We start from the raw sequence: 15,941 nt of genomic DNA, 5'->3' as shown, positions 1-15,941 counted from the left end.
ATTAGAAGAAAACGGAAACTTCCAGGTGTCTCATCGTGATATAATCTTTAATCCCTATACATATTATTTCCCTCTGTAACACATCATCATTATCAGTTTTAGACAGAACAGACAGATTGGGTATTTTGGTCAGGTCACAATTAAATTAATAAAAATAATCGATAAATAATACAAAAATCTTCCTCACAATCACATAAGAAAGTTCTACATATTGAATACAACAATGTAACAGGACAGTTAAACCATTTTTATCTGTACAAATAGATTTTCACTTTTGTTTTTCCACATATTTCACATACTTTATGATATACTGCACTTTTGGCCAACATTACAGAAAAGCAGAGGGTTACAGGTTTAACCCCGGTTCTCTGAGTCTTTAAAGGTTCATGAGAGTGAGGATGTTCATCTCCAAACCCAGGTCAAATAATATTTAGAGCAGCTTTTATGTTGTTTGGAGTAGTGGTTTTATTTAACTGGTAAATAGAATTTGTCCCGGGTGTGATCCTCAGCTTCAGCAAGTTTCTTTTTCTCTTGCATTCAAGATGATGCTGGCGGACGATATTTATGTTATAAAGCCAACACACTGCACACTTTTACTGCAGAGAAAAATGAAATCAGTTGACGTGAACAAACACTCGAGTAAACAACAATGTTAGGGCTAGGTTTTTTTCTTTTTTTGTTTAAAAAGCACCTTTTGACTAAGCCTTGGGAACCCATTAGCTAGTCTGTTGACTTAGCTTCTGGCAGAAATGGCAAAGCCCAAGACAATTTGTTTCACATCCTGATCATTGTTTACAAAAACCTATCAATTAAAACGCAAAATCTTCCTTAGAAACAATCCAATTTAGTATAATCAAAGCAACAAGACTTACTTTTGATCCTTGATGGTTGTTCACTCTTGGCGATGATTTCCAGAATTTAACATCGTGGTTAACACGCCGAGTCTCAGTAAGGTCATAGCTATATCAGAGAATTGTCTTAAATATACACAAGAACTGCCACTCTGTGGACTTCCAGTTTGATAGTGGTGCTATGAGATAGTCCTGGATAACTGGGGAGTTCCCAGTTTAATCTGATTTAATCTTTCCGGGATTTAAAGCATACAAACTCTTCTCTAAGGATTTCTGGCTCTTACTGTAGATTGTAGAAGTCTATGCAACCTTAGTAAACATTTTCCCAATGAGTTCATGGTCTCAGTCGCTAGTTTCAAGTGTTACTGAGTACAGCATAGTGTTTATTTTGCAAATTGTGGTATGGGAGTGGGTGTGGTAGATCCACTCCTCATTTGTCACATTTAGCCGGAAGACCATCAGCTCGAAGGGACTTCACTGAGGGGGGTGGGTAAGGTAACGGTGGCTACGTCCATCTTTTAGACTGTTTGTGCCTCTAACCAACACCTTTACAAGTGTGTGGGAATTATAAATTGTATGCAACGGCCAAACAACATGGTGGAAATATTTCAGAATATTCTAGTTTTGCAGCCTGAAGCTCATAAAACTAGCAAACAATTTCATACTGCACTGCTTCTTTATGTTATCCAATAAACCTCTGATAAAACTTTATGACTTTTTTGTGTTTGTTTGGTTTGCTTTTAGCTTCGGAGTCAAAAATAAAGGGATAGTTTGTTATTATTATCGTGCAGTTTGACTGCACGTGGCAAACCAAGCCCTGGTCATTCAGCACAGTTTCAGTACACACACACACACACACACACACACACATGCATCCGCAACCTTTCACGCAGCCACACAATGCACTCCCCGCACACATACACCCACAGGAACGGACAGCCAACGCGGTGAAGACTTGATGTCCATGGTGTCCATTTTCTTTCTACACCCACGAGTCGGGGGAGCCGGTGAACTTGTTCGCCCTATTTGAAGGCCTCCGTGTGGTGGAGTAGAAGTCCACATAGTTGGTGTTGGCTTTGAATCGGAGCGACTGGGTGGCGTAGCCGTCGGGTGACGACGGGGTGAGGTGGGCTGGTTCGTCCTCAAAGTGCTCCTCGCCGTAGCCTTGTGGGGACGACAGGTACATTCTGTAGCTGTTGAAGTTCTTCCTGTCGGGTTCGTCGTAGAATGGCTCTGGGTGCTTGGAAAAGAATGTAATCAGTCAGTCTATATAAAAACAACCAAAGTGAGAAAACATCGTTACCTCCCCTCTGAGAATCTGTCGATTCAGACAGAACCAAAAGATCTCAAGTTTTATTTTACTGTTTTTATTATAAACCTACATATGCTTTATGTTTATCGTCCGTGTTAAGCACAGTGAGTTTGTGAATGAAATGAATAATGAAATGTGCTATGAAATTGCCATTGCAATTTAATGCTCAATCATCCTTAGCTGGATGATTGAGCACGACATTATTGTATGATGTAACAAGAAAAGGCTTCTTACCTGGGATCTTCTCAGATCCTCTCCTGACTGGGAGGAATAGGTCCCAATGAAATATGGGGTTTTCTTCTCTGACCCTGAGGTGAAAAATTCAGAAGTAGAGAGAAAAATAAATATAACTCCAAACTGAAATGGTGGTTGTTTGAGAGAAACACCAGCGGCACGTGTACAGATCCCTGAGGGACGCCACAAACCTGTGTACTGCCGTTTGTGTAAACTGTTGTCTCCGTAATATGTGTCGAGTTGCATAGATGACTGGGCCCTCTGATAGTTTGAACTATGTCTTCTTATCCCGAGCATCGCTGGCGAGGATGTTGCACTACCGCCTGAAAACAAAGCCAACCAGAAAAATAAAACAGTGATATGATTAAAACCAAAAACCAAATCCTGTTCCCCCCCCAATTTATTACTGAAATATGATCATCGGTTTGATGTCTCTCGCACCTGATTGGATGACGGGGGACATCTGCATTGGGCTGGTGGGTAGGGTCGGCTGAGAGCGGTATCGATCCCGCTCCAGAGTGGAGACGGGGGTGACGAAGTGGGTGTAGTTCCAGCCATCCTGTTCACATGTACGACAAAAAGAAAATAAGGAGGGATGCTTGTGCACACGTGTAGGAGCTCCTGCGGGGTTTGTTTAATATGAATACATACATTTAAAACCCCCCCCCCAAAAAACAAAATTGGCTCTATAGAATAGACAAAAGACTTAAGGAATTAGGATATGGATACTGGAAAAAACAAAAAACATTACATGTTTTTAAGGCTGTTGGAATTTAGATGCTCAAATTGCTGCAGCACCTGCTGAGGTAATGGTTGAGGACTTACATGTACTTAAAATACTGCATTTACTTGACCACCTCCTCCTGATCTCCTGGGGGGGAACGGTATTGTAGGGTCTTTACCTTACAATATAAATCACCTTGAGGCAACTGTTGCTCTATAATAATTCAAACTGAATTTAATTTTCAGTCAGAGAACCATGGCCTCAGACTTGATTCCCACCCCTGTTGCTTCACACTCAACTGTAAACCACCCCAAAGTAAACAAGGGCCATCCCCCGATGGAGCCAAAATAACCACATCATCTGCAAAAAGCTGAGATGACATCTTGAGACCCTCCACCCTTTGGCTGTTCCTAGAAATTCTGACCATAAAAGTCATGACCAGAATTGGTGGCGCCCATCCAGATTTACTAAGCAGCAACTGGACCTGCTGGAAGGTTTCGTCAGTGTGAATCCTGTGCCACAACACTTTTACAGCATAAGAGTTACAAGGCTGTTATGAATTTTGCCTGTGGCTATAACAGTCAGTGGTGAATTCCTTTATTCTTTGTCAATTTGGCTTTCATAACAGCTGCTGTGTTTAATTGGTAATATCAGTGGCTCCTGTTTCAAATCTGGCTTTCCTATGAATCATATAAGAAGCATTTATGCAGATCCTACATCATGAGTCATCCTCATGGCACGGAACATGTCCCTACGGCTGTCAATGTTCCTCCTTTCTTTATAGTTGAAACAGGAACAGTGATTTATTGAAGCATGTGCAAACACACATGTAAATACAAGCATATAAGGGAAAAACAGTTTGTACCATGCTAACGAGCTTGAAAGTCAATATTTGGTGTGACCACATTTATTCTTCAGTACAGTCTGAACTCTCTTAGGCAGCTTTCTTGTCATGTCTTTAAGTAGTCTTCAGGAATAGTTCTCCAGGCTTCTTGAAGGACATTCAAAGCTCTTCTTTGGATGTTTCTGCCTTTTGTTCTGTTCTCTGTCAACATGATCCCACACTGCTTCAATAATGTTGAGGTCCGGGCTCTGGGGAGGCCAATCCATGACTGATAGTGTTGCACTGTGTGTTTTTCTGTCCAGGTATTTATTGCATTGGCAGTGTGTTTGGGATCATTGTGATGATTTTTTCTTTCCTTAAGGACATTTTTTCCCCAGACACTCTTCATCTGCTCTAGATATATATTTTTAGGCCCGATACCTCTTGTTTTGTCCTCCGCTTGTCCCGTCGCTTCAAATTTTTAAAGACTCCACAGTACATAGGTCAATTTTATCACATGCCCCGAGGGACGTGATATACTGATAGCCTTTTCTTATCTTAGCACCCACATTTTGATAGATGTGACCAGGCGACTCTCATTCAAATGAAGTCAGATTAACAGAAGGGAGTGCACTTCTGAAAGAGACTTTGAATAATGAAGGCCTTGAATTGATACCGTGCCCTGAATTACAAACAGACGATAATAAAGATAATCAGCATCTCCCTGAAATGGCCTTTAAATTTCTTGAGGTGTAAACGGAGTTTTAATTCCATCAGTGTGAGTTCTTCCACATGTGTCTGCTCGTACTCACCTGTTTGTAGAGGGTCCTCAGCTCTCTGTACTGCCACAGGGTGTTCAGCACCTGAGCAGCTGCCTTCACAACCTTCATCGAATATCTATGACACACATGGTATGTAAAATAAAATGAGTAAAACCAGTTAAGGAGTGCCTGATTTTCTGTCACCCATCACCTGTCACAGTGGTAGATGTTCATTATAAACATGGCGAAATAAGTTCAATAATAAAAACATGGAGGTGGTCACGTCTTACCCTTTCCCTCGACCTTTGCTGATATCCACCAGTTTCTCGATGCCTCCGCTGTCAGCTAAAGCTTTGGCGTTCTCCATGTTGCGGCTGATGACTTCATGCAGCGTGCAACAGACCGATGCCACCGTGTCGTCTGACAGCACAGAGGGACTGCCGCCAGGCAGCCGGTTCACCAGATCCCGCATGGCGTACTTTCCTGCAGGTGGAGAGACAGAACACAGATGTTAGATTTAGAGAAGGTCTGGATCTGCTCTTAGTGGATTAACAAACAAGTTTGACAAACAAGAATTGGTTGCACAAATTTGAATTTATGTTGGAGAATTGTAGATTTACAAAAGTTGGGAAGGTCTCTTTGAGCCATTTCTAAATAACTGCAGATTCCAAGATCATCAAACAATAATAAGTACATGTAATTCAGATGTGTCACCGATTTGCCAAGAAGAAGACTTAAACCATCATACAATCATCTGATCACAGGAAATCAGTGAGGATGTTCAGGAACAACCCAGGAAACATAAGGCTCAAACCTGCCATGAACTGAAAACATCTGGAACACCAGCGTCACCGTCCACAGTGGAGTGAGTTTTACATTACCATGGACATGTTGATCAAGAAAGAAGCCCCTGCTCCAATATAGACCAGCCAAAAACCTTCTGGAGAAAAGCTTTATAGTCAGAGAAAACAAAGATTGGGCTTTTTGGTCAAAATGACAAGATGTATGTTTAGAGGAGTAAAGGTGAGGCTCTCAAAACCACAAACACTGTACCAGCTGCCAAGCATGGTGGTGGTAGCATCATGCTCTGGGGCTGTTTTGCTGTGGTACTTTGCACAAAAGTGATGGAATAATGAAGGAGGAGGACTACCTCCAAAATCTTGAACCTCACCTCTAATCAACAGCTTCCAACACACTGAAATGTGGACACAGTTGGATGTTACAGCAGGACAACGACTCCAAACACACATCACAACTGGTTTTCAAGTGGATAAAGCAGGCTAGCATTAAGCTTCAGGAATGGCCTTCCTAAAGTCTTTTATTTATATTTAAGTATATGTTTGAACCTGTATGGAAAAGAGAGAAAATCCAAAATAAATGAAAAATTTGTGCACCCACTTCAGGATTTCATTAAGCACTGAACACGTGTAAATGTGTAACAGTGCTGTTTGTTTACAGGCAGAGTATTAAGAGATGTTTAGTTTTGCTGAATCAGTTTTAGTGGCTGTCTTTCGTTCCTTTTACTGCAGCTCTATACTTTGGCGTGGCAAGATGCCACAAGCCAAGAATGACTGTTCACAGGTAAGTTTCAGGTGTTCACCCTTCCCAGGAGCAGCATTTAGGCATTAATTCTACTTTAACTGTAATGTGTTTGCAGAGAGGAGAGGGCACAAATGTAGGATTGTGTCACCACTAGGGGGCAACGTAATGTCAAAGACTAAGTAGAGTGAATGGACTTTATGTGCTGGCTTTGAATAAACAGCTGAGGTGTGTGTGTGTGTGTGTGTGTGTGTGTGTGTACCTATCAGTTCCTTGTTGCGGCTGTCCAATGCCATGTTACGCAGAGCGGTGGAGACGGAGCAGACCACCCGGTCGTTGTCCATCCTCAGCAGCTCCACCAGGATGGGAAGGCCCTTCTCCTTACGCACCGCTGCTCGGATGTAGGCCGAGAACTGCAAAAAAAGAAACAGAGTTTTAAATGACCTGAAAGGAGTAAAATATTGTTTTCCCCCATCAGATTCCTACTGTGACAAACACAAGACTTGACCTGCGATGTCTCTGTTCGTATTCACTGACCGAGATGAAAGCTGATGGCTTGTTCTGATGTTCCAAAGAAACAGTTCAGAAAGTCTGGAGAACTATTGCTCAAGAGCGCAAACACGTCTGGCTGCTTGGTGGCTCAAGAGTTTTGCACAGTACTGTCTATAATTAGGAAAATCTGCACCTTGTGTTAGACGAGGTCTTACCTTCCAGTTTCCTGCAGAGAGGTTCTGGAGGGACCCGGCAGCGCCCTCCAGGGTGGCGGGGTTGGAGCTTTCAGCCAGCAGGTTGAGGTATGGCTTCACCACCATCGGGTGCCACAGCAGCTCCGCTCCTCTCAGAGACTGGGAGAAACCCGGGATTGGCCCGACGCCGTCCCACTGCGACAAACGCACCAATCAAAGGCACAGAAAGTGAAGTCGAGTTCGTATAATTGGGAGCGCTTCAACTGCTTAAAGGGCGATTCCTCTAAGGGTCGCTTGATGCCAGGAGAGGGAAAATTTTATTTACATAAACTCTTTACATAAAAACGAGCAGCTTAGAATCAATAATTAACCCACGGAGCAGCCAATTCATTTCTCTTTATCCAAATTACACAATGATTCAGTTCAGATGGCTGTAAACAGAATATATTTGTGGATAAATGACCTTCATTTCCCCTTATTTCCTTCCATCTTTCCTTCCCTTCTTTCAGGGTTCATTTCAGAGTTTTTGATTTCTCGTTATGATTTTTATAACCTAATCAACCAATCAATAAAGAAGCTGTTCCCATGATGAGTCTCCACAGCAGATCATCTGCCTCCATCTCATCCTATCTCTATCATCTTCCTCTGTCACACCAACTATGATGCGATCCATGAAGCTTCTCTGTGGTCTTCCTCTTTATCGCCTGCCTGGCAGCTAAGGACTTTTGAGGATTTCAGTTTTCAGTTTAAATCTAGAGCTACAAGGACCCGTCATGGCTCATATTTGCTTTCAGTTGCTGACGAATACAGAGGACAGCAAACCTCACAGCTGTGCAGTTGCCCAGTTTTCCTGTCGGGATAAATTATATGAAGTCAAAAGGTGAGATTTTTGTGGTTTCTGTTGTGGATCAGTCCCACTGCATTCAGGTAAAGAGTCTGTTTGGAGGGCAAAAGGTTTGAATATTCTGAAAAAAATAAAACACCATCCAATAGCTTTTTAAAGATCTATCTGCACTCTGACCCTAGCAGACAGATCAGGGTACATTTTTGACTGCGTCAGGTATAAACTAGAGGCTTCCCTGCGATGCCACATCACCAGACTAGCTTTTGAGTTCTGAGATTGCTCAGCAGGTAACTGCTCTTCTACACATCTTGTATATTTTCAGTACTTTTAAAGCACATAAACATCTTTTCATGCTTTAAAAGAACACCTGTAAATAGTCTCAGTCGTACCTTGGAGTCGGGCCAGCCGCCTCTCTTCCTGCCACGCCTCCTCTTGCCCCAGCAGAGGTAGTCCAGCTCCTTGGCTGGGGAGGAGAACCCCAGCAGGGTGTCCAGCTCCTGGTTGCCGAGGAGACGAGAGGAGGGCATCTCCACCTCCAGGCGGTACGAAAGGTTCCTCAGGGTGCAGACGCTGTTCTCCACTATCTGAAAGTAAAAATGAGAACTGAGCATTTTTTGGGTTTCTGCCTTTTCTTCTATGTTTCCTGCTAATGACACCTGATGGTGGTGCTAGAGGAAAGTTTTTACATACAATCTAACATTAGACATCTGCTCTGCAGAGCTCTTGTTTCAGCCTGTGGTTGGTGCAAAAGGTTTATTTCTGTTATATGACGTTTTGTCTGTGCAAGTAGTTTAGAATTTTCGGACCACTGACATCGATGTTTTATTGCTTAATCTATTTATTTCTATTTGGTAGCTAAGGTGGTTGGGACACTACATGCTCTTCTTGTTTGCATGATGATGATATTATGCCACACGTCTGCAACACTTCTGTGCTGTAGTTGTATTTTCTGTACTGAACATGTGATGCCCTTAGATGTTTCCCCAGTTTGCTTGTTTTCGTGTTATAGAGGTTCAAGCTGTATATTAACTTTTAATGTCATTATTAGAGGTCAGCGTCTTTTATTTCCACATCAATGAATCTTTTGTGAACTACAGATGATCATTAAGCCTATATAGCTATATAATTTTTTTACTTGGTGGTGTAATACAAGATAGCCACAACACCTATGTTTGATTCTTGAAACACATTTTTCTGCTCCTAGGTTTTCAATTATAGGAAATATTACCACAGATATAGCAGGAGATGTGCAGTGTTGTGTTTTGCAGCCCTGATTGCTGGTTCTGACACATAAACTACCAAATATGTTTCCAGGAAATCATGCATAATATTAAACACAGTGTTTACACTGTTACTGTCAAACACAGAAGAATGCTCAGCACACGAGGTAGGATTAGTTCCAGTATTATATTAGCTAAGATTACCTTGTTATTATGAGGTTTCCACCAAAAGTCAGTGTTTAAACATTCAAATGTATATATATTACCATTTTATTGCTAGCAGGCTAATATGTTTGTTACTATAACTACTACTATTACTATAGATCTGTTTGTTCCCACTATGTCATTGTAATATTGCTCTGCTATAAGAAGATAAGTGATATTTAAGACTATTATTGAATATTGCTTTGGATTTTAGATATACAGAAGTAAAACTGTGGGTCACTGTTTAAGTACTTATGGATCTATCTGTGAAGTGTTGAAGGGTTATCAACTGAAGATGAACACAGGCCAGGGTTCACTTCCATGCAATACCAATTTGTACCACAGGATGGTGCAAGTGACTCAAGTTAGCATTTAAAAAGATTTGCCTAGATTTTAATACATTTAAATTTAAAATGAAGGTGGTGCCTAAAAACAGACAGCAAATGCTAAACATCAGCACACCCCTGAAAACATTTCATCACACCCACTGGTAAAATGTTGCACCCTGGTGGTCAAAATTGTAGTTGAATTTATGAATGCGTAACATCTAAACACATGTATAGTACGTTTATGTGGCCTGGGCACCTAAAATCACATACAGTGGTAACTAAGTAACTGTGACCACCATTTATTGTACTTAATATGTCAAAAATAAAGTTTTAGTAGGAAAATTTGTCAGAAAAAAAGAACTTTTGACTTCCCTCAAAGAAATCTTGAGCAGCAGGCAGTTAGAGGTCTCTGTCTAATTAAATACTCAACGTATAACAAAAAAAACAAGAAACAAATAGTAACAATGTAACAAATAGTAAATATGTGTTTAAACCACATAAATGAAAAAGAATGGATGTTAACCTCTTACTGGTTTAAATCAGGGCATCCTTATAACAGCAGTCTCAGTAGCTGTAGTTTGCACATACTGCAGTATGTGAGTATTGAGGGATCAGATTCAGGTCCCCAGAGTGCGGTTCCAGCTGTGTCTGGGTCAGGTTAAGTTGGGATGACTCTCTCGGGGATAAACTGTGACAAAACATGACTCACACACTCATGTGCATCTGTGTGTGTTTGTGCTTTGCTGCACCTTGCTGTCATAATCGGAGGTGTTGACGCAGGCTCTGAGGACGTGGAGCAGCGAGTCGACCAGACCTTCACAGCACCGCAGCTGACTCCTCGCCTCCTCCCCTGCTGAGCTCAGGTTCCTGGCACACACAGACACACAAAAGGAAACACACATTAATTCAGACTGAGGTGCAGTGTGTGGATTCCCCCACTGGGTGGCTTCAAACCTGCCTGGATACAGTAAAGAAGGGAGCTGATCCTCCAATAGGAACCTCCAGCTGCTGCTAATCTAAAGCTGCCATGAGAAGACTGCACAACAGCAGCAAAGAAATCCCACAATGCATTTCCATACCATCAACCTACAGCCTCACGCCAGTCTAAGTGAAGCAAAGTGCCCGAGGCTCGTGTGCACGCGCCGCTTCCCCGCAGCACTTCAAAGCTGTCGTGTTTGAGACACGTCGTGCAGTTTTCTGCTTCAGGGAGCACACCTGGCCTGGAAGTCTCCATTCAGCAGTTTTGAAGTTTTGTGTTTGGTAAATAAATCTACAACTAAGGGAAGTATTGCATCCTTAAGACCCGACTCTTGGTGTTACCTTACAGGTACAGATCACATACTGAAAAGAGTCTTAATGCATCAGGAGATTCAGTTTGATCATGTTTTACTTGCACTGTAGCTTTACATAAAATTACAGTGCTTCATAATTTGGTGAAAAAAAGTTGGATTATTAAATGGGAGTTAATGTGTTTCTGCTGGCAACAGGTTACTTAACCCAATGTGATGCGCGTCGTAAAGCTCAAATTACTGAGAAAGCAGCTGAAAAGACTGTTACTAAAGCCCGGAAGGAGCGAGGTGACCCTTCATGTCTGAGGACGAAATGAGGTGAGGAAAAAGTTCTCAGTGAAATCAAGAGGAACATTTCCACGCGCACAATTAAAAAGAGAACTCGAGAGATTGGGACTGAACAGCCCTGTAGCCTTAAAAGCTAAATATCGGCGAGGCTAATCGGAAAAAAGAAAATGTCAGTCTGCTTGAGAGTAGAGGCTGGACTCTGGAAAAAGGTCATGTGGTCTGACGAGTGCAGATTTACTCTGTTCCAGAGTGATGGGTGCACCGGGGTAAAAGGAGAGGTGGATAAAGTGATGCATCCGCCTACAGCACAAGCCGGTGGGGGCGGTGCTATGATTTGGAGTTGACCACAGAAGATAAGATCAGCTGATTACCTGAACACACCGAACGACCAGGATGTTTTTTCTTCCCTGACATGGGCATGTTCCAACATGTCAATCGCAGGATTCATCACACTCAAAAGAAAAGAACCATTGGAAGTATTAATCGCTATCGCTGGACTACTTTAATGTTCAAGAAATCATCAGCAGCAATGCTGGCCTTGTATTTACTTGATATCGGATCGATACCAACATTTGCAGTATGGCAGACCGCTACTTTGCGGTAATATTTAGGACATTTAACACCAGGATTTGTTGACTTATTTTGTTGTAGCAGACGAAGGTGGTGCAGGTGGTGACATAAAATAAATGTGTGGGCTGTGACAAACACGTCAAGCTGTGCACTGATGGAGCTTCCACATGCTGTCTGCCATGAAGAAGAGACACACAAGGCAAGAAAGAGCAAAAACACCTTCTTCATGATCATAAAACATCTCAGCCATATTCAAATCGTTCCATCATGCCTTCACACTGAAATAAGCTCAGATAATGTGAGATATTCTCGACCTACGTGGATTAAAGGACGAAGCCCTTAACGAAATATCAAGAGTTGTGAATCGTGATCACAGAGAGAAAAATGTTTGGCGTATTAATCATCGCACGCTAGTTTTGACCTTCGTGTGGGCGGTAATAATGCAAGCAGATTGTTTACATCTGGTGCTCTTTGCAGAATGTTCAGCAGAAGTGAGCATTAAAGCGCCACGTAAACAGCAATGTGTTTTCTGCCTCCTGTCCAGCAGTGTGAACAGAGATGATCAGACCTTCCTCCCCTCAGCACCTTTCCCCTACAACTGAGACCAAACAGCCTCCAGAGGAAGCTCACTGTAGGTGTTTGTACTGACAAATGTGATGCGAAATCTCTACACGAGACAGATTAATATCGTCACATTGACGATCCTGTTAATGCTATTGGCTGAGTCCTTAAACGCAAAGTGGTGACTAGTCCGATTAATCTCGGTATGCTAATTGGATGTTGGAAGGTAGAAGGCACTTCCTGTGTACGTGTTTATATATGAAAATGAAGGCATCCACCCTGCAGGTACCAAACCTTTAATAATGTTTTTAATTTCAAAGGTTTTATGCATCAGCATGTAATAAAAATCTTAAAATTATGTAAATACAACCTCACATGAATAACAATACCCTGATAAACCTCACATTTCAGTAGCCTGTGGAACCACCTTAACAGTTAATGGTTTGCTGAGTGACTTTATCAGTTACATCATTTTGGAGTTACTTTGGCCCAGTCTTCTTTACAATGTTCCTTCATTTCATGTGTTTATGCACAGCTCTCTTAACTCCCCACCACAGCATTTCAGTCAGGTTGACGTCTGGACTTTGACTTTGCCACTGCAACGCCTGTTGTAGACACGCTGCTATGCTTGGGATCATTGTCCAGTTGCATCACTGAAAGCTTTAAGGTGCCAATATATTGCTTCGCTCATCGTCGCTAGCTCGTCACACATATGCACACCTTTATTGCTGTTGTTAAGGCGCAAGAAGCTGCTGCAGTATTCTCCTGAACGACAGGTGTCACCACTCAATATTGCACCATATGCGCTGAAACAGGAGGAAAAAGTCAAAATGGGAAGCATGGTCTGATGGTCGATGGTTGATGACTGCAACGAGGCCAAATCAAGGCAGATCACATGATCCTCATTCTCCACCTCTTTTCTTCTTAGTCTGTTCATCTTTTTCACATCAGCTTTGATTCAAACCTTTTTCTTTTACTATTGTTTTAGTATCTCCAGTCGATCTTTCTCCTCCTTTCTTGCCGTAGTGATGCAGACTTCACCGCTCTCTCCACTTCACCTCCAGGTGTTTCCTTATATAGAAAAATGGTGTGGCTGTATGCAGATAATGTAAAGAATGCTCGAGTTGATGCTCTGTTGATTTAGCATGAGTCTGATTTACTAAAATACACACAGCTGTAAGAACAAAATCAGCTGGTGCACATGTGGCATAAATGTGACGGCAATTTTGCCCGCAAACTGTTTTTTTGTTCAGGGTAACGACATTCGCACACATATTAGTAAATGAGGGACATTGTTCCAGAAGCTTTGTGGTTTGTTCAGACGTTCTCATGGCAGACCTTTCAAACAAGCCATACTTATTCAGTCTTTTTCTAATTGTGCTGTCATGAACTTTAACATTTAACATGCCAACTGAAACCTGTAGAGTCTGAAATGTAGCTCTTAAACTCCGAGGATTGCACGGTCTGACCTTGGGGTGAATTTCCTTGGACGTCCACTCTTGGGAAGATTGGCGACTCTCTCAAATGTTCTCCATTTGTGAATAATCTTTCTCACTGTAGAATGATGGACATCTATAGCCCTTCACAGACTGGTGTCTCAGACCAGCAAACTAAACTTCTGTTTTTCTAGAGGCGCTCAACCTGAGAACTGAGAGAGGAAGTCCTTTCTTCATCAGATGAGTGCGGCCGCTATTAATAAAGTCTTAAGAACCACTCACGGCCCTTTACAGTAGATATTTTCATGTATGGTACATTAAACCAGCACTTTCTTCTGTGCACTTAAGCACTTAATGGACCTTACATTTACACCTATGACCAACTATCTTTGGACTGTTGGAGCTCGCCGGAGCACCCGAAGAGAACTGGACTCCACCCAGACTAGAGCCATGTTGTTGTCAATCCCCTATTTTACTTTTAACCCCAACTGTCTGTAAATATTCATGTGCTATTTACACTTTAATATGTCTTGATTTGGAAATTTAAAGCATTTAATTCTTGCGGCTTCTCTGTAGCCCCCAGTGTGCGACTCTGCCATATGCCACTTTGATCTAATCCCAATTATCACCAGAACATCCTGAAGTGAACTAAATCATACGGGACAAAAGGAGCTTCTACTCTAAATTACATCTTTCAAATGAGTTCAAGACCTTAAAACTTTCTCTGCATGCTAAAATTTGCAGGTAATAAATCTCAACCTTCATCCTGGGCTTTGAGTTTGAAGACACACTTTCTCTGGTATTTGCGTCTGTAGGCCAATATGGTCAAATGCTTCTTAAAGACTTCACGGCTGCATAAAATCTCCATTACGGAGCCCCTTATTGACGGATTATACGGCCGTGATTATGAGCTGTGGTTTTACAGAATCGTTAAGATGAAAAGTAGACGGGGAGGGGAGAAAAAGCAGCACAGACAACCAATAAATCCAAAAGTCGTCCTTGCATTTCAAAACAAGAATCAATTTAATGAGCAAACAGCGAGCCGGGTTACTCAGCAGGCTTAGGAGGCGATTATTTTCAGGGTGGAAATGAGGATGGATTTGCGTGGTTTGAGGACAGTTTCGGCTAAAGAGGTGTTTAATGTGTTGATGTGACACAGGACAAAGTTTGATGAATAACGTCATAATACCAACCATATTTAAAATTGGTTCTTTTCCTCGATTCTATCATCATTTTACGACTTAAGCTGCTTTTTGCAATGAACACACCCCGACTTATTGAGTGTTTGAGGGGGCCGTTTGATTTGTTTCTTACCTCAGGCAGCCGGTGGTGTTGCGAAGCAGCATGGAGGACTGGAATTTGACTTTGTGCTCGTCGCGGTGAGAAACGCTGCTCCAGCCTGAGTGGGGGATGATGACTGTGTTGGTCAGCGTGGTCAGAGCATCGCGGATGATGGTCATCTTCACTGCGTCGCACGATGAGAGGTTCCACAGGACGCCTGCAGTGGATGCACACACAGTAAAATAAGTCAAAACTATTATTAGCTGTCCATCCATCCATCGCTGCCTATCCAGGTCTAGGTTGTGGTGGCAGCAGTGTAAGATCTCCAGATCTCCCTCTACCTGGCCACCTCCTCCTCCGGCTCTTTCAGGGAAATATCAAGGTCTTCTCAAACCAGCCAAAGCATACAATCTCTCCAACGTGTCCTGGATCTCCTTCCAACTGGACAAACTGCCACAGCTATGAGGCACCATCGAGGCATCCTAGTCAGATGCCAAAACCACCTTAACTGGCTCTGTTAAATGTTGTACTAAAACCTTGAGATACTGGAACTCCTCCACTTGTTGATGGCAACTAATTCCCAGCCCAGAGTACTCCACTCTTTTCAAACACAAATCACTCCAATGTGAGGTGGAGGATAAAACTAAAAGAACCACATCGTCTGCAAAAAGCAGAGATCAGATCAATAATTTGAACAAAAGATTTAAAATTTGGATTCATCACTCCATCAGACCTGTTGCCACTGATTTTCAGTCCAGTTCTTGAGTAATGTTCATACCTCAGCCTGAGCCAAGAACGGCTTCTTGACAGCCTTGTAGACCTGCTCCTTCTTCTTTAACGACTGACACTGTACACCAGCTGAGATATGCAAAGCTTTCTGCGAATAGCTCCTTGGGAATCCCCTTGTTGGTACAAAAATACTATTTTATGTCTGTCAAACTGTGTTATCTTTGAAATTTTTTCATAGATTTCATAGACTAAAGAAATGG

At 42.2% G+C, this 15,941-nt stretch overlaps 1 protein-coding gene across 5 annotated transcripts in view; it reads right to left on the bottom strand.

Moving 5' to 3' along the window:
- Positions 1-30: 30 nt before the first annotated feature.
- The window catches only part of LOC116316414 (plakophilin-4-like), a 49,291-nt gene continuing 33,380 nt past the window's right edge, over positions 31-15,941 (bottom strand). For 4 of the 5 annotated variants that reach the window (XM_031734976.2, XM_039607478.1, XM_039607479.1 and 1 more), the window contains 11 exons: positions 14,986-15,169; positions 10,277-10,394; positions 8,164-8,358; positions 6,952-7,125; positions 6,507-6,657; positions 4,996-5,188; positions 4,757-4,841; positions 2,839-2,956; positions 2,589-2,720; positions 2,398-2,471; positions 31-2,091 (listed from right to left, as the gene is read on the bottom strand). In XM_031734976.2, coding sequence (XP_031590836.2) covers positions 1,834-2,091; positions 2,398-2,471; positions 2,589-2,720; positions 2,839-2,956; positions 4,757-4,841; positions 4,996-5,188; positions 6,507-6,657; positions 6,952-7,125; positions 8,164-8,358; positions 10,277-10,394; positions 14,986-15,169 — 1,682 coding nt within the window. In that variant the 3' untranslated portion in view covers positions 31-1,833. Of the gene's footprint in view, positions 2,118-2,397; positions 2,472-2,588; positions 2,721-2,838; positions 2,957-4,756; positions 4,842-4,995; positions 5,189-6,506; positions 6,658-6,951; positions 7,126-8,163; positions 8,359-10,276; positions 10,395-14,985; positions 15,170-15,941 lie in introns of all 5 variants that reach the window. The other variant, XM_039607476.1, reaches the window with a different exon arrangement.

This window comes from Oreochromis aureus, linkage group 23, assembly GCF_013358895.1.
Source record: "Oreochromis aureus strain Israel breed Guangdong linkage group 23, ZZ_aureus, whole genome shotgun sequence".
NCBI classification, from domain to species: domain Eukaryota; kingdom Metazoa; phylum Chordata; class Actinopteri; order Cichliformes; family Cichlidae; genus Oreochromis; species Oreochromis aureus.
The sequence above is the reverse complement of the archived record's forward strand: the minus strand, read 5'-3'. Positions and strand labels throughout refer to the sequence as shown.